The sequence below is a fragment of the Pholcus phalangioides genome, unplaced genomic scaffold, assembly GCF_987345545.1.
Source record: "Pholcus phalangioides strain wild (caught in Gottingen) unplaced genomic scaffold, Ppha-v1.0 ptg000022l_1, whole genome shotgun sequence".
NCBI classification, from domain to species: Eukaryota; Metazoa; Arthropoda; class Arachnida; order Araneae; family Pholcidae; genus Pholcus; species Pholcus phalangioides.
The window spans coordinates 41,940,102-41,959,992 of record NW_028301615.1 but is presented as its reverse complement, the minus strand read 5'-3'; the positions used below and the strand labels follow the sequence as shown (position 1 = coordinate 41,959,992).

General features: G+C 36.2%; 1 protein-coding gene across 1 annotated transcript in view; it reads left to right on the top strand.

Moving 5' to 3' along the window:
• The window catches only part of LOC149070452 (uncharacterized), a 142,332-nt gene extending 122,708 nt beyond the window's left edge, over nt 1-19,624 (top strand). Inside the window, exons 4-8 of the mRNA XM_089249930.1 lie at nt 1,352-1,485; nt 4,679-4,892; nt 14,107-14,252; nt 14,360-14,541; nt 19,390-19,624. Coding sequence (XP_089106056.1) covers nt 1,352-1,485; nt 4,679-4,892; nt 14,107-14,252; nt 14,360-14,541; nt 19,390-19,525 — 812 coding nt within the window. The 3' untranslated portion in view covers nt 19,526-19,624. The remainder of the gene's footprint in view (nt 1-1,351; nt 1,486-4,678; nt 4,893-14,106; nt 14,253-14,359; nt 14,542-19,389) is intronic.
• The last annotated feature ends 267 nt before the right edge of the window (nt 19,625-19,891 follow it).

The window sequence follows — 19,891 nt, the reverse complement described above, 5'->3', positions numbered from 1 at the left end:
GATTAACTTTTTGCGACAATGTGCACTAAAGAATACAACCACTTCTACAGAGTAAATTGAAGAGACTATAAAATACATTGTCACGTTAGCGAAACAGGTGGGTGGAAAAGGGTTCAATGATATGGATATAGAGGAAGTCGAACAGCTAAATTAATAGCAATTCAGAGGTGTTGACCGAGGAGGAATTAATGCAGGTTGACTGCTCCTGAAACTGAAGCGGTACCAGATGAAGATCCAGATAAAGAAGTAGAAGACAGGTTCACCATGAGTAACATAGCGGAAAGGCTTCGCACGTTCAAATCAGCAATGGGTTATTTTCATGGCACAGATCCCCATATGGTACGCTCTTCACATTTAGAAAAATTGGTAGAGGAAGCCTTGTCATCATATTACAACATACTTGATCATATGAAGAAGATACGACAAACAGAAATCACAATGTTCTTTCAGAAAACATCGCCAACAATCGCTGCACCCTCTTTTACATTTCGTTCTATCCTCTGCGTCACCCTGCTCTTTCCCATGATGTTCAATAAACGAGAAATACAAGAAGAAAACTATGGTTCCAGTTATTCGCAGATTTCCTGTATTCGCGCTCACCCCCGGAACGTTACCCCCGCGAATACGGGGGGGGGGGCCCGACTGTACTGTATTTGGACGGATTAAATACATTTTCTTGTAAACACAATTACAGAAAAGCATTGGATTTGATCTCGCAGCTTAAAATACATTTTTAAGTTTGAAATCTCAGCAAAACCTGCCAAACATCGATTGATCAGTTTTTCCGAAAGATGTAAATTCAGTATTTAAATTTAAACAACGTGATCCTCACGTATTCCCAAGATATCCATATGATCTGTCCAGCGAATTTGTCAGTGCTAAAATTCTTTGTTAATTACGCATCATGGCAATAATTAAGTACTTCCATGAATTTAAACGCATCTTATATTGACAGAATTTCGTTAATTTTCAAATAATGAACCATTTCAGTTTTTGTTAATACTGTATTTTACAACTTCAACAGGAACCATATACGGTCACCCCTCTTTTACGGACAATTTTTTTGTCCCGTGAGTTTCCGCAGAAGTGGAGTTTTACTGTATTTAATATTTCTTTTATCATTTTTCCCACTTCACACATTGTACTTTTATATCAAAAACCCATCACCCAGTATGTGACAATCGTGTTCGCCTTGGATGAAAAGTTGTCTCTATTTGTGTATGTATGTTTGTAAATCACTTTTCCTAAATAAATAAAAAATAAATATATGCTTAAATGTTGCCGTATCTCAGACTTTAAGCAAAATGTGGTGATTTTGCATCTAAAAAATGTTTCCATTTCATTTGTGCAGTTATCCCAAGCGAAGGGCCATTAATAGAAGGATTGGAATTACCATATTTCGTAGGAGACATAGTCAATATCACATGCATATCAGGACCTTCAAAACCATTCTCTCATATGAAATGGTACTTGAACGGCGAAGAGGTAAGCCTATTCGAAAATTGTCATTTCACTTGTAATTATATAAGGACTGTTCAATTTAAAACATGAATTGGTAACAGTAGAGGCTGGATATGTTCCCATTAGTGCCTTTTTGCAAAAACTGGCCTCTGGCCCATATTCTCCACAAAGAGCAACAGCCCAGCAAAATAACATTTACAAAACACAAAAATTCAAGCATTTGACCGTTTTCGAGTCCAAGTTGATAAATCGGGGGCAGCGCTTCTCGAAGACAAATCTCAGACATCACAAATACGTTTGATAGAGTGAGAGAGAGACACTCACTCTTTATTTGTCTTTCTCTCTCTCTTCACGACATAAACCAATTCAACAGAAATTTCTGAGCAAAATATTTACGAGTTGCTTGTGCGGTTCACTAATAGCCTTGAGCCTAAAGGGAAATATCCCATTTCGCAAATCGATGTTTATTCTTTTCAAATAAGACACTGAAAGCAACCAATTAGCCCATTATTCTTAGCATTCGTGATTAACCTCCTTCATCTCAGATGATTTTGAAAAGGTCAAACAAGTGAAAGTCGGAATTATATGTCTGGACTGTACGATGGAGTTTTTAGTTATTTTCAGGGAAATTTGCAGAAAAGATTATTTTTGTGCGGTAGACATCTGCAGGGCTCCCACTTGACCTACTTTTCCCAGTGTTTGGTAAAATATCTTACTTTTGTCTTACTTTCTGGGTTTTGTCCTACGTTTCTTACTTTTTTCCCAAATCCTATCAACAAAATATGTTTAATTGATTTTAATTGGGGAGGGAATCATTGATATATTGCAAAACAATACAAACGTATTGTAGATTGTAATTAATGATTTTGCCAAAGTAGAAGTTGTATAGTTTTCTAGTTATTTGGTAGTTGTATGGAGTCATTTGATTTATTAATTTTTCTTTTGCTTAGTTTGAGGGTTCAAAAACTCAATTTTTTGTCAATTTTTGGAGTAGTCATTAAAAACTTCTATCTGGATAGAAAAAATAATTCTATATTTACTATTTCGTGGTCTTGGGTAATTCATTGCACTGTTACTAACATTCAAAATTATAGTGTACATTTTGTGTGTAGGTAAAACAATAGTTCGTGTAATAAATCAGTTGAAAACATAGGACTATTCTAGGTTATGTGACTCTGATGCCAACCGATAGCATTCAGTTGTCTTTATGTTTGGGACATGCAGAAACATAACACTGTTTACAAAGCTTGTAAAGAGCTAGAAATGAAAGTGCTTCTTTTGCGAAAAACGATGACGCTGGTGTTGAACAGTAAAATTTAAATAAATCCCTTTCAAAAAAAATGGGTAGAGCAGTAAAACCATCTATTCTACCGCACATCAACTCCAGCCATATATCACCATATGGCAATTTCCAACTAGTGGAGTTGAGTGGGAAATGAACGCGCCATCTATAGGTGGTCACCCTAGGCTCGATAGGTAAAAGAGGACAAAATAAAAGAATCATATCTGTAGTTGCTAGTGCTGTTTCTGTTCCGAAAACAGAGTTTTTGTGATCAAGTCATTTCTGTCACCTTGCTTTGGCTCCAGTAAATCTGATAGGATAATGAAATAGTACTATGAAAGAAAAAAATTAATTAAAAAAAAACAGTGAGTTTTTCCCCCATAAGGCTATGGTTATGTTGTCATAGAGAGGGATACCCTACCCCTTGTTCTTCTTTTTCTAATTTTTTGAGAGGGAGCCCTGCATGTGAATGAGCATTCATCATGCAACAATACAACATTAGCGATGAGCGGTGGTTGTTCTTCACCATGGGCATCGCAATGATTCACAGTAACTATTGATGGTCGTTCCAGTTTCATATAAGATGGTCAATTGGAAAGATGAAGAGGTTTGCCAGAACGATGGGATGCTATTATATATTAGCATCACTTATTCAAAATGGGCGTCCGCCAACTTATCAGAGATGAAATTTCTGATTTTAGGCGTAAAAGGCTCTTAATAAGTACGTGTATTTTATCGTCAGCAACCCACCCTTTCATTTGCTCAGCAATAACGTTATATGAATATATATATCTCTTGTATTTCAAAAGGTAATTTTCATTACTAATCATCTTTCATTCGTATTCATAATTTTATAAAACAAAAAACTGTTGATATTTCTATATATTAACATGTGAGAATATGAATTTGTTTAACAACAACCATTGTTATTATTACAACATTTCCATTAAAGAGCCACATAATGATATCAAATGGACGAGAATCTTAAGAATGATTTTTATTCAACGGTGCTCCAAAAATCCAGACTATTCTGTGGTGTTAGTTTACCATAAAGGAAACACTTTTGTTTATCTATAGTTGTCATTTTCGTGGGGTAATGGAGTTGTCCAGGAAAGGCCTATTTCAGAGAAGATTTTTTTTTTAATAGTGCCAGTATAAGAGAGAGATACCATGCAACGGAGCCAGGAAGTTTCATTCATATAATAGGGGTTAGTTAAATAGTATCTACCATACCTTGAAGTTAATAGACTATCTTTTCCCATTTAATTTGCGTGCACAATGACGACAAGAACAGACTTGTGAACGAAGCTGTCTTAAGTCTCAATTTTTCCGGATCGGGAGACTTAGAAAAGTTAAGTTGATTGGTCAATGCCTTTATTGAGGAACTCACAACAATGTTCGAGTGTATGTAGCATAAGCTGTAGCTTATTTGTTCTGTCGCTAGTGCTAGTGAGTTCTCTACAATTCACGTCCTTGGGATTTCGACCTAAAAAGTATCAGAAACTCTTTCAAAATCTACCCTACGCTTCGAAAAACAATTTTCTGCGTAGCATTTGCTTCAGAGAAGAATCGCAGGCGTATTTTTTCAGGTATTAGAACCACTCTATTTCCATTGATTAGACAGTGCCAACGGCATCCGTATCACTGGAAATATATATTTTTGAAATACTGGTGAGACTATCTACACCCTGTAAACTTGGCACCATTTATGAATTTTTTGTGTTTAATAAGTTGCGACTATAAAATTGCAAGATTTTTAGATAGAAGAGCTGAATTAATCAAAACTTAGAAACTACTTTAATCAGCTAGTTATTTTTTAACGATTTTCCCTGGTTATGGCTCAGTACTAAAGAAATCCGGATTTCCTTCAAGTAAGATATTCATATCGATCCGAATAGTTTTCTCGCTTATTCACGAGCAATTAAACTTTTGCAGATTTCTCCGACTTTTGAGTTCCGTTACTCTCCGGTTCCCGCTGGGAACGGCCTCCAGACTACGGTAATCGGCCTGAACTTCGTCATCGATTACAGCCACATCTGGCGAAGTAAATTGACCGTCGCTTGCACGAGTTCCATTCCTCAAGTTTATTCAAGTGCCAGCGAGGAGCTGGTGATCGACGATGCTGGATCTTCAGCTAATCCATATCAAGGTGAGTTCCGAGGCAGAGATTTATAAATCCGACCAGAAATGCTGTGCCTCTACTAGTATATATGTATCAATAAGGCAGGGTAAGGAGAAGCGGAGAACTCCACAAATTGCCGCAGAAATGGGGTAGTATTCTCGACTTGGCTTCGGGTAACTTGCAAGATTACCCATTACTCAAAATGGGTATAAACTGTCAAAGCGCTCGATTCTTCCAAGCTATCATTATTGTACTTAGTCTGAGCTAAGTTGGTACATTTGAATCTGCATGTGTTCGTTCATTAACAGTACCATGCTGCCTATTTATTCAATTCAGAACCACGCTTTATACGATTGTAGTAATCTTAGATTTCGCAACGTATTTAGCTTAGAGAATCTGGGCCACCAATTCCAAAATCTGTACAGAGAACGATCATTATATAAAATACAAATGCAAGTACAAAGGCCACAACAAGCAGAATGTCCAACTAGGGGGGCCTGAACTTGAACTACCAGACAGATACCCCCGTTCATCTAGGTGGCTGAAAAAAAGGTGCCCATGTATAACATATGGATGCCAAATAATGCGTGATTCTCATGAAAATAGCCTAAATTGTGTCCCTCAGAAGGTAATGTAAGGTTTAATGTATTTGGCAAAATATTTTTTTCCCATTTTCCATTTTCATTCCTGTTTCTGACAAGCAACCACTCTATTTGTAATTTTTTCATCAGTAGATTTTTTTAATTTGCTTGAACAAATTTTCATTTCTTAAGGAAATGTCCTTTTCCTGGCTGTCTCCAGCCTATTTTTCAAATTATAAAACAACAGCTTATCTTAAAACAAAAATATTTTTTTCCCAATGATATATATTTTTATATACTTTCATAATTCATCTTTCTCATAATTTTAAATATTTTCTATCAATAGTTTATAGCCGAATGAAAATTTCCCTTTTTCCAGCATTTTTTTTTTCAATTTGTGACATTTGGAAATTATTAATTCCAATCCTACAACACCAGTTTCCACCTCTGAAATTCTGTGTTGAGAAGGTTAAGAAGAATGCACTTGACTTCTTTTGAATCAACTAGAATCGTAAATTACTTCACAGATTAGATTTATCGGGGAAAAAGAACGAGAGAGTGCCTTCATTAAATAACCTTCTCCTGGTTACTTTTTTTTGTGAGAAATATATATTTGAAAATTGTTCTCAATTTACCTCGTGTTTCAGTTTAGTAACTTCTGTTATTTCTGAAAAGCATAAGTTTTCAGCATGTTTAGTTTTTGACCGGCTTTGAAAAAATGTAAAAATGTTTTTCTCCTGGCATTAGGTAACCAGATGGATGGTTTGCAAAAAGTTGGGTTGGGGTAAAAAGTAAAAAAAGTCCATCGACATCCAGATGCACTATTTTTTCATCTATTTGCTTTGAGAATGCAACTCGTAGAATAGCAAAACACAGATAAATTAGAAATTCGTTCCCCATAAAATTGCATTTGACAAAAAAATTATTCAGAGTATCAGTGTTTGTTCAAGTTGAAAATGAGTAACCAAAATATATGGAACACGTTGCCAGTATCAAGCATAAATATCAAGTTATGGTATCACAATCATAGGCGTGCGCAGAATTTTCTCAGAGGGGGGGGGGGTTAAATTTCTTTTCTTCTCAAGGAAAAGGAGGGTTACGTTTTTTCCTGCAAAATAACACTATAATCTCGGCTTCAGGGGGGCCCCTTTGCGTACGCCAATGAACATGACTACGTAGAAAGCGCTATTTTTTCTGAAAGCTGTATTTTTTGTGATTCCGAAACAGGTCTTATTTTGTTTATATGACGCTCAGAACAGAAGTTACATGAACTTTGATGTTGCGTTTTTACATACAAGTAATCGATGAATAAAAACTATAAACGTGTTTAACGAAGAATGTTACTTTTGACATTTTACTTGAATTTGGTACGTGATTTCTGAAAATCTGTTCATTGTTTAGCATTACGGAATTTTAATATAGTATTTTGAAATATTTTTTGAGATTATGAACTAAAATTGAAGGTCTACCACATATATTTGCCAAATTACAGTGGTTTATAGACGGCCGCTGTGGTGGTCGAGTGGTCATAGTGACGGCAACGGCGCCACAGTGTGGGTCGGCTGAAGGTGGTTTTCTGTGGTTCCCAACTTCAAGGCGTGAATGCGAGCCGATCTCCTGTTAAAAAGTCTCGCCACAGAGAGCAACAGGCCTACAACATTACAAATATTCAATCATTATACTTCACTCACAATTTGAAGTATAGATGGCAGCACTGAAATATCAGACACAACACTAGCTACACAAACAGACTGTTAGGTGTACTCACTTTGTTTCAGACTCTGCCACGAAAGCTGGGCTGGAAGAGATCTCGGCAACGGGATAAGTCCAGTGGTGTAGCCCCTGGCGTTCATTCATTCAGTGGTTTATAGATGAAGTGTAGTATGAAATTTCCAAAAACTCACACGTCCATGAACAGTTTTGAGTGTACTTATACGCGATATCATAGATGCCTTTAAATTTTAATTCGTAGCCTGCTGTATTACGAGCTGAATGAACTGAATGTATGAACTTTGATATTGGATCTATCCCGTTGCCGAAATCTCTTCTAGCCCATCTTCGTGGCAGAGTCCGAACGCTTTATTTTGAGTCAAAAAAAAAGAAAAAAAAAACCATACAAAATTTTTACAGCACATTTTTCCCCGGACAATTGGATACTGTCGCGATTAACAAATTTTGTGGTGATTACAGACGAGATGGGGTTGTGAATGTCACATGAATTTTGCTTAAAATTTGACATAATTAATTTTTCACAGAAATGACATAGGTAACCAAAAAATTTATTTTTTTTATCGTTTTGGGACACTTTCTATCAAAAAATGTTATTGAAGTTCACACTTGTACCATTTTGAAGAAAAGGGACCAAAAAGATAGTCGGATACTTTAATTGTTGAAATAGGCAAAATGCTGCGGCGGATTTGCCTATCTATTAACATTGTTAAACTAGAATGAATTTCTTCACCATTAATTTTGAATAAACGTCGCTGCAGACTATATTTTGAGCAGGTAAAACAGTTCCCTAATAATAATATTTTTTTGTATTTTTTGGTTGACATTTATTTTTCATATATATATTTTTCATTTTTGTCCAATTTCGTGTGAATAACTCATCCACAAAACAGCAAAATAAGAGTAATTATCACGAAAAAAAACTAATAATTACGGTAAAATATACACTGCCCCCTCCTGAAAAATTACGGTTGCCTTATCTAAGCAAGAATAACTTTTCGATTTTATCCCATTAAAAACATTGTGACTCCTTTTAAACGTGCCAATTGTAGAAGAATTGGCGCGAAGAGAACTTTATGAGAATGACACCGAGTATTCTATTGGCTTTCTCGACCACTACTGAACAATGTTCAGAAAATTTGAGTGACTCGTCAATGAGAATTCCCTAATCGGTGATCCTAGTTGAATTGGGATTAATGTCACCGTTCAACTCCTAAGTGAAATAGAGTTGTTCGAATCAAAACGAGCGATCATGCACTTATCAACACTAAAAGTCATCCTCCATTCATTTTCCCATGCTGATATCATATCCACGTTCGTTAGATGCAACTCCCTATCGTTTGGATTTCCGACTACCCCCATTAGCTTCTTCACGTCATCTGCCTTGATCGAGTTTATCGATAAAAAGTGAAGACAGTATGGAACCAAGGACACTTCTTTGAGAGACTCCACTTTTGACCCCTGTTGACTCAGAAAATTCTCCGTTCACCGTAACCCACTGTTGCCTATCTCGCAACTATGATTCTATTCTTATTATTCAACAAGTTGTCCCTAATCCCAGTCTCATGTAAACGGTTCACCATGTTGGACCCTGTCGAATGGAAATCAAGATAGACACCATCCACGTTTTTGCCTTTTCTCAAAGCCTGAATTACGTAGAACGACAATTGGATCATAGAAGGAAAGGAGATTGGGTACGTATGACTTTCCCTTCCTGAACCTAAGCTGGATTTTCGACAATTCATTTTTCTCGTCCATTTACTTCACCAGTTACCTAGTGGTAATAATTTCCAAAATTTTCGAGAGGGCACTAATGCCATTGGGCGATAATTGGGCATGGTTTCTTCATTACTTTTTTTGAATACCAGTACCACATTGCCGAGCTTCCAATCCTGTGGGACGACGATACCCTCAGCAACACTATTCCAGTAAATCTGTGCAATTGACACCAAAATTTCCTTAGCACATTCCCTAAGCATCCCAGTACAAATATCACCTAGTCCTGTTGGTTTGTTAGTTAATACATGTCGAGCAGTTTTGAACTTTCACATCTTCCACAGGAAAATATTGTTGATAAAATATCACTCCAAAGGCACAGTCGTACTTTGGATATCGTATTCACTACGGTATTAAAACGGATGCGGAAAAGTAATTGATTTTAACCCTTTTATCGAGAGGGGAGGGGTCAAATGTCCAAATGTCTCTTCATGGATCCATTATTGACGTACTTGAAAAATTATTTTGGGTCAGGGTCAGTGCTATCTGTCAACCTATATTCAACTTCTTTACTACTAACTCTTATCATTTTCTTCAACGTCCTTCATTTTTCAAAAATCCAGAATTCAATACAATTTTTAAAATCATTGATGTGGCGGAAAACACCACTAAAAATTTCCGCAATTCTACAGTAAAATCGCCAATTTTAACACTGATTTCCATGGGGATCATCTTTTGCCTGACCCTCAAAGTGATGCTGATGATGATTCTGCCTCATTACTGGGAGGATTGAAAATGTGGCAAACCATTATAAAGACAAACTGTTCTACATATACTGTACTAGCAGCATTAAAGAGTGACAAACCATTGGGAAGGCATATGCGTATCTCAAACGCATTGCTAGGGAACCACGGTAACCAAAGTAAACATTCCGAAAGTGATTGTTGAGGCCCAGAAACCATTGTCGCTCGACAGTTTTTTTTTTGCCCATTTCGTGCATATATCCTGCTCTGACGAACTTACCCGATCTTCAAGTCGGGTCCCATTTGGTATATATGAAAAATTTGGTGACGATCGATCTAAAATTGTACATTTGTATAGAGAACATACACACACACAGAAAATCAATTTCATATATATACTAGCTATAATACCCGGCGTTGCCCGGGATTTCTTCAATGAGGCTTTTTGGATCACGTGATATCTCTCTCTTTCTTTCTTGAGGGACATACGAACCGTGTCCAAGTTGAACCAATATGGTGACTTACTGCGCGAGTCATTAAAGAAACAAATCTAGATTTAAAGAAACGTAGAAATGAATATATATATATTTTTTCTTTTGCAAGGGGTGCCAAGTATTTCGATTCCCCCCCCCCCCCGAAGTTCTAGTTATTCATATGCCTGTTTCTGCATTCAAAACATATTAAAGCTGTGGAATTTTTTTGATGTACTTTATGAGCCCATAATTAATTTAAAAACAATCTAAACTATATATGTGTGTGTGTGAATTTATGCAGTTAGACCAGTGGTTCCCAACCGGGGGTTCCCCAAAGAAAATGGTAATGGCGGCCATTCATCTAAAAAAGAGCAAAATGATTAATTAAACATTAAACATTAAAACATTAAAACATTTTTTTAAAAGTAGGTAGAGGTTTTTACTAATGTTGTCAGTTGTAATATATTTAAATGAAAACACCGGTTCTCGTCCGATCACTGAAGTTAAGCAGCATCGGGCGCGGTTAGTACTTGGGAGGGTGACCACCTGGGAACACCGCGTGCTGTTGGCATCACTTTTTGTGCCCGAGTGGCATGGTGGCAAGATGCTCGTCTACCATCGTGAAGGTTGTTGTCAAGGTCCCGGGTTCGAACCCGAGGGAGGATATTGATAAGATATTTTCCCTAACGAACTCGAGGTAACCACCGATAGACAGTGCCTTCACTTCCAACCCATCTCACTAATGGCAGTAAATTGCACTATAGCAATATGGCCAGAGTTGGTGTTTGGTGAAATAGTTGTAATATATTGACTTCCCTATCAATAAAATCTTCTATGAAAGAGGAATTGCGTCCGCTGGAAGGTTCGTCCTGCCATCGCCCAACCTATAATCGGGATTCAGGAACTATTTCCTCTCGGCTCACTTTTGTTCGGCGTTTTAGATTTGATTGTTGACACATGCCGGGCTGTGCATAAAAGCGAAGAATTAATTCGTGTTGTGTTTAACTTTTGTTGTGGGCGTTTGTATTGAGTCGTGTGTGTGTTATTCCCGCAATTTTCTACAACTTTTCTACCAAGCACCTACTACTCATGTGATTTGCGCTATGGATCAGTGGCTAAAAACTAGGGAGACGAGGGAAAAATCACACCATTGGTGAAAATTTGCTGTCAGATGCATGTTTGCAGAGGAAAGTGCTCTTATAATGAGTTTAATACCTCTCTCAAATAATACGGTGTCACGAAGAATACAGGACATGTCAGACGATGTTGAGAGCACAGTCATAAGTCACGTCAAAGGTTGTAAATTTTTTTTCTATCTAAGTCGACGAAAGTACCGACGTTGCGCAATATTCTGTGCTACTTGTAATTGCTAAGTACTTGAAAGAGAATTTGAAGTAAATCATATCTTTTCATTTGTCACCCATTGAAGGGGTCTTACGACTGTTAAAGACTTATTTGAAGCAATTAATCCTTGAAAAAAGAATTTAATGGTCAAAATGCATTGGGCTCACAACAGATGGAGGAAAATTCCCGGAAGGTTGTTACTCAAGCCGTCGTGGCAGAAGTCGCTCACAAAATGAAATGGACTCGCTACTATATTCACAGACAGATCCCTGCATCGAAACCGTTGTCTCCAAATTTGCGAAACGTTCTTGATGAAGCGGTCAAGGTTGTCAACTTTTTCAAGGTGAATCCTACCAACTACAGGTTGTTTAAATTGTTATGTGAAGACATGAACATCCTTCACAACGCTTTGCTTTTGCACACCGAAGTTAGGTGGTTGTCCCGGGGTAAAGTCCTGACGTGGATGCAAGAGGTACCTTTTTTTAAAGAAGTGTTTGAAACACTTCATGATTTCTTGCCACAAGCTGAGCTAAATTTAACACTCGGCCACTTGGAAGGATTGAAATCTCCGTTTGAAAAATATTTTTCAGAGCCGGAAATGGGTGATCGGTGGATATCTAATCCTTTCAAAGTATTTTGAACCGGCTTTATTGGCGATTCCAGAAAAGGGGAAATTGCTAGACCTCGCATCATATACCACTCTGAAAAACCTCTTCAATGGCGGGATGGTGAACGTAGTCAGTTTTTGGGTTCGTCGCGGTGACGAATACAGTGAACTTTCCAGAAAAGAAATAATGTTTTTGTTGCCGTTTGTTAGCACGGAGCTTGTTGAACGGGCGTTTTCTTCGTATATTTACATAAAAAGTAAATATAGAAGCAAATTGAACGCATCTCCGGATTTGAGTCAAAATTTTGTAATTCAATACAGTCCCAAACATCACATCAATTTCTTTCCCAATCTTTGTGTCAATTTGTTTGCTTACTTGAAAAATGAAAAAAATATACCATTTAATTTAATTCAACATGTACGGTTTTTTCAAGTTTTTCTCGAAAACTGTAATGGGTCAAACAGATTGGAGTGGGGGGGGGGGATCTGAAGGATTCAGGGTTGGGGGTACGCTGAAAGGAACCGAGCCAGCTGGGGGTACGCGGACTGAAAAAGGTTGGGAACCACTGTGCTAGACAATAAGGAGGCATTAATTTTCATATTCGAGGAGATATAAATAAAAAGTTGCAATCAATGTTATTGCATGAATATCCAACTGAAAAGTAGGTCCGACTAATTACTTCATATTTAATCTCCTGGGCTTCGTATATCTCTAAGCGAACTCAATATTTCGAAAATTTAGAATTCAATAAAATTTTTAAAATTATTGATGTGTGGCAGAAAACCCCGCCAAATTTCCTCATTTCTACAGTAAAATTGGCAATTTTAACACTGATTTCTATGAGGATTACCCTTTTCCTGACGCTCAAAGCGATGCTGATGATGATTATGGCGTCTATTCAAAAAGCCTCATCACTGACAGTATTGAAAATGTGGCCAACCATTATAAAGGCATAAACTATTATACATATACATATGCTAACAGGATTAGAGAAGTGACAAACCATTGCAAAGGCATATACACGTCTGAAACGCATTGCTAGGGAACCACGGTAACCAAAGTAAACGTTCCGAAAATGATTGCTGAGACCCAAAAACCATTGTTGCCCGATAGTTTTTTGCCCATTTGGGGCATTTGCCCTGCTCTGACGACATTTTAAAGTAGCCTATCGTTCAAGTCGGGTCCCATTTGGTATACATGCAAAATTTGGTGACGATCGATCTAAAATTGTAGATTTTTATAGAGAACATACACACAGACATACAGAAAATCAATTTTATATATATAAATAGATATACATTTTTTTTTTAAGTGTGCGCTAAGAGAATAAATTTTCTTTAGAATAAAAAGCTTGATTTTTTTGCATGCAATATGGAATTATGTAAGTGTTCCGAAAATAAGTATTTTCACTGTGGTATTTGTTCAAAATAATTTGGTATCATTATTTATTTAAAATTTTTCGTTTCGAATATGAGGGAAATATAATTGTTTTGGGTAAAACCAATCAAGGAAATAACAAATATCATAGAAACTGAAAAAAAAATTGGTTAGGAAAATAAAATTTCTCTTTAAAATGCGGAGAATCGCAAGAGAAAAAATGGTAAGGAAAAAAAAATCGAGTTAAAAATATTTCAAAATTACTGAATGCTACCATTATTTGTTTATAATTTCTCATTATGTGTGGACCTACATTTTTGACGTTGTATATGTGATCAGAAACAGTTTTCAAAAAATACGCATTAGTTTTTGGTTAAATACATTTTTTTCCCGTTAAATTTATGGACTGCTGTGCGCCCTCATATGTCACCATCAATATTGTTAATGTTTTTAATAGAAATCGGTTAGTTGTTGAGTTACGATTCTTTAGGCACTTTTCGATACTCGAACGAGGCCAGTATATCTTGAAAATGTTTCTTTTATTTCATTTGTTTAATTAATTAATTTCGCTAATTCGGTGTATGCTAATTTCACAACATTTCACGGACTCATCAATTAATTGATATGTAAGTAATTACAATTCTCAAATAATCTACTCATGATCGTTTCAGTATTTCATAAAGCTGCTGACCAGAAAGGTCCTCTGATCGAAGGCAATCTGCCGTGGTACGATGTCGGTGACATAATCAGCGTCAATTGTTCTTCTTCCAGGACTACTATTCCTGCACATATCAGATGGTTCGTTAATGGTGTCGAGGTGAATGTGTGGCAGAATCAATTATCTACTTGTTTTTGAAATTTCTATTAGTTAAAGTCGAAAAACTTTTGTCATCAATAATAAAAGACTATTGTTGTGTTTTGCAGCCTAAAAAAGATTACCTACTGAAATACCCGACGAAATATTTCCCAGACGGAACTGAAGTGTCCAAGCTTGGTTTGAGGATGAGAGTTGAAAGCGCACATTTTAAAAGCGATGAAATGCGAATAAAGTGCACATCAACGCTGTATCGAATGTTGACGAGACGAGCCGAAAATATGCTCATCAGGCAAGTATATTCTAATATTTCATGCTTTTTCCGTACATGGAGTGTTCGATTGTAACATATGGGCTTTATAACCTTATCAAATTAAACTATGAATTACGTATAAAATAATACTATCAGGATTGATCACGTGAAAATGTGTCGAAAATCCTCGATGATAAAATACAAAAATCGCAGTTAGAATTAGCTCTCTTGAACCTCATTGGCAGTGTGTGATAAATTTCAAGGTTTTTTTTTTCGCTTTTTGACGTGAATACGTTTTTTAAATCACCTGACGATACTGAGGGCATTCGCAAAAAAGTTGCGCGACGAAATTCTTTAAACGCTCCTATCTCAAGAAATACTTAATGCACGTCAAAAGCAATAGCATCGCCAGACGCACATGGCAAAGGTGTACCCAATAATATCACTCCTGATTCTTAACAAATTTTTTCCGCTATATCTTAATCAGTTCACAACGAAAATGGATGACATTGGTGTCGTTTTTCAGCTATTCCAAAGACAAAGCCGATGACATAATTTCATTATGACAGCAATTAACACGCGATTCAAGGCAAAAAAAAAAGAAAAAAAAAGAAACGTATTCACGCCAGAGAACTTGCAGCCGTGACAAAGCATATACCCCAATTTTCTTTTTTTTTCAATTTATTCTCTCGTTCCATTATTCCTAACTTGGGTTGCTCAATTTAGTCTCTATGACAGTGATCTTCAACGCATGGTCCGCAAGCCAAATGTAGTCCTCCGACCTTTTTTCTGTGGCCCACTGACCATTTTTAGAAAATAGCTACTTTACGTTGAAAACGAATATATTCCAATAAAAAAGCGTTAAAGAGCTCTGGCTACTGAAAATCTGTACTGCTATATTTAGAACTCGGAGATACTTTCCAGATTCAATAGTAAGACTGTGCATTTGATATATTAAAACGACGTCGTAACGAATACGGAGACCCGGAACCAAACCACTTGTTCTTAGCACTATGTTGTTTTCACTTTGGCTACATTCATATCTCGAGAACCTTAATGAAAAATAATTTTAGAATTATTTAAAAAATATTTTCATAATTTATGAAAAATCTACAATTAATTTCAAAAAGTTACAGAATCACTGAAAGAAATAACTGAAGAATTATTGAGAGCAATTTCAGAATTGTAAACAGTGATTTCAGAATGGTTAAAAAGAACAATATTACTACTCATATAACTCATGAAAAATATTAAGAATTTTTTAAACAAATTATTTCATTATTAATGAAAAATTAAAATGAATAAAAAAATAATTTCAGGATTTTCGGACGGATTTCATATTTAACAAAAGAAATAATCAATTAAAAAGAATTATTGAATGGGAATTAATTGATTGAAAAGGATTAAAGGAAATTATTATTTGAAAAGTGAGCATTTTGAAATTTAATGAAATGAATAAATTCAAAGTTAATAAGAGTGTTCAATAAATTTGGGGAACCCTGTTGAAAACCCGGGAATACCACGGTATGACTTGATGGCCTTCAGCCTTCGTGGGAGGATTAATTTGGTCCGCAACGTCTGAAAGGTTGAAGCTCTATGGCATCCAAATTTTTATCGGCATTTGTTTTCATATATATTTTTATCGGCATTTGTTTTCATATATATTTTTATCGGCATTTGTTTTCATATATATTTTTCTCACATATTTTCATATTGTGTTTTTCTTTTCTTCGAGCCACCTTGTACAGAACAACTTGATTGTTGTGCTATCAGAATTTGTACATTGAACGCAGAGATTCTCTGTTGGCTACATGTAGCCCATGAACTTTTCAAGAAAGGTCTTGCGCTCTTTTAGAGCAAGCAATACTTCCACGATACATTTTATCTTTTTCCCCAACTTCGAGACGCGCTTGCGAACTGATTTCCCATTTTAAAAGGTTTCTCTATAGAGAGCAATCAGCCTACAACATTAAAAAAATTCACGCATGACACTAGCGCAGAAAAAGGTTGTTATCTGCTTCCGAGTTTGCATGATAGATGGCAGCATTTGACAAACAACACGTAAAAAGCATTCCATAGAAACAACTTTAAGTTAGGTTCACAACACATACGCGCATTTTTCGATATGCACCCATGCGTTAGAGCGGGTGTCTTTAATCTTCCAGACATTGCGGGCAATTAAACTTTCCGCGAATCCCACGGGCCACCACGTCATACCGGGGTACTCTTGGTTATTAAACAGGGGTTTTCAAATTTATCGAACACTCTTATTTCCTCTGAATTTATTTCTTGCATTAAATTAAAATTTTATTCATATTCAAATAACTTACTTTATTAATGAGTTAATTATTTCTTTGCAATCAGTTATTTTTCTTATTAAATCTAGAATTTGCCCCGACAATTTTTAAATTATTTTTGTATCAATTTTGAATTTTTATTAATTAGGAAATCATTTCTTTCAAAAAATTCTCAATTTTTCATGAGAATTATTATTTTAGCAATTCTGAATATACTTTTGACAGTTCTGAAATTACTCTTCGCAATTCTGAAATTATTTTCAATATATAACATTGAAATTATTTCTATCTCCTGTAATTTTTTATTTCAGTGATTCCGCAACTATTTTTTCATCAATTATGAAATTATTTTTTCAATAACTTTAAAGTTTTTTCATTAAGTTTTTTTTAGAATTTCTGTAAATTCTGTAATTATGTACGTATAACTTTTGGATTCCGAATTTGGCCTCTCGACATGTAATATGTAGCTTATATGAAATCTATAACCTTAAAATCTGTTTTGACTCAGAGTCCCTCGAATTTGTTACGACGGCCTTTTTAATGTATCAAATGTATTTCATAAATCATCAAAAATATATGATACATTTAAAAGTGTGGAAAATATCTCCGTTCTAATTACAACAGTGCAGATTTCAGTGGCCAAAAACTCTCTCATTAACGCTTTTTTTGGAGTTTAATCGTTTTTCCATGTAAAAAATAGCTATTTTCTAAAATTAGTCGGTGGGCCACATCAAAAAGCTCGAAGGGCCACATTTGGCTCGTGGCCATGAGTTGAAGCTCCCTGCATTCGAGATTCTGTACAGGAATATGGACGAGGTGCATGAACGGTTTAGCAGTAGAAGTGTTTTTTTTATCTCAGGGCACGAGTCTAGTTAACATCCGTTCTTGGATGTGGGTATGAGGAATCTGTAAAGGAAAAAGTCACCAGGTGACAAATCTTGTGTATATATCGGTATTATGTTTTGACATTTCTTGGCAGAATTTGCGGAGAGTTCGATTGCTTTATAGTAGTCATTATGGGTGGATATTATTGTGCAAAGAACATCAACTCCACCTCTCGAGATTCAAAAGCGTCTGTCTTTTTATGGCGCGAAGCAGGCGTTGCTATGTCTTGTGGTACATCTACCTGCCTGTTGACAGTAACTCAGATTTTATAGAACTGAATACGAAGTGGTCTTCGAGCATCGAATAATCATCCCATTTTTTTAGAACAGAGCATTTCATATCAATATGAAATGCTCTGGTAAGGTATGCCGAATACCCCAAAGGCTGTGCTTATTGAAGTTTTTCAGTGGCGCTTAGTTCTCAGAGTATTCCTGTTAAACACACCCAGATATTTCTTTATTTGAAAAATTCCGATCTTTAATTCAAATTAACACTACATTATTTCATGCTATTTACTTCATGAGAAAATATCATTCTTACATATACGTTCGTACATTCATGCATGTATATTTACAAGGTCAACCAAAAGTCACCATTTAGGTAACTTTAAAATTAGTGTCACTAGCATTTCATACAGTAAATGTCTAAAATACAGAGATTCGATTAAATAGGTGTAAATTGCATTCTCCAAGTGATCTCCAATTTAATTTCGTCCAGAAAATGAGAACTCTTTCGATTGCAACGTTTCTTTCTAACAGTAATTGATGTTTTAAAATCTAATGTGTTTGAACGTCTTCATGGATATTCGCCCCGAGCTGTGTGCGTGGTTTACTCACGTACACAACTCTTTCAAGATATCCTCCGCAGGATTATCAATTTAGAAGGAGCTTCGCGTCAAAATAATGGATATGATATTTGACCATTCTCGTCGTTCCACTGGCTAATTTTGGGGTTCTTAACCTTTTTTCAGTCGTGGCCCAAAATCAGCTTCGCGATCCATGGGATTGTTTGGTTTCGAAATTGCTGAAGCCAACAACGGAATAAGTTCATTTATAACAGGATCTTAAATGAATTTGTACGACTCATCTACGAAGTCCCGGCGAATCAAATTGATATCGGGACCCATAGCTCAAGAATCCCTGGCTGTAAATAGATTCGTACGACCCTTCTAGAAGACCCTGGGAAAAAAGTGTAGGTAGTGAACCACAGCTTAGCTGTTATAGGATATGAACGACCACATCTCGGAAGCCGTGAAAATCAAATTTCGGTCGTGACCTACAACTTAAGAATCTCTGGCTGTTAGTAGATTTGTATGAGCTATCTCGGATGCCCGTGCCAATTAGGTTTGTGTATTCACACATGGCTCAAGAATCCCTGGGTTAATTAGATGAGGACTTGCATTTTATAGCCAATTCGCAACTAAACATCGTTTGATACCGTAGGAAAATTACTTATCGATCTGAGCTACGGCAATGGACCTACTATTTCTTATATATATTTCACTATTTTCAATGGTTTCTAAGTGGAATTCCTTATGATCAATTTCTCACGACTTAGTTACGGCATTTTCTTCCAATAAAAGAAACTGAAATAAAATAAATTATACGAGAAATTAAACTGTTACTTTTGGCCCACCCTGTGTGAATGTGATATTGAAATGTACATGTCTGATCTGATTTATTGGTATTTATTTGAAATTCCACAGCTCAGCCGACAGTCGAAGGCTCTCAATTTCGTTCTCGAGGCACATGGAGAATGCGCCAGGCATATGGAAGTACACTGCAGCCATCTTGATCATACTCGCCAAAGATGCTGCACTAAAGAGATTTGTAATGAATTGAACAACTGAAGGGGGAAAAAACAAAACAAAAACAAACGTTGTTTCAAATCTCTTGTTGAAACATCGTGCATGTTAAAAGTCAGTGAGTGAGCTGCACTGAAGCCTCCGAGATTACATCATGAGAGTCCGCCAGCAGCAGCATCCATGGAACTGTGGCTGCTGAAATGCGAGAAAGTGTTTGTGTAGTGAACTGCCCACACTAAAGACTGCACACAGCTGCGGTTTTGTTAATGAAAACCTGATGAGACCTTACCATACCAGCCATTCGACATTTCGACTCTGTGATAAAGGAACTACATTGTATGACTACAAGCACATAATAATATATTCTTTAATGACTTGATGAACTACAGATTTCCCGACCCCC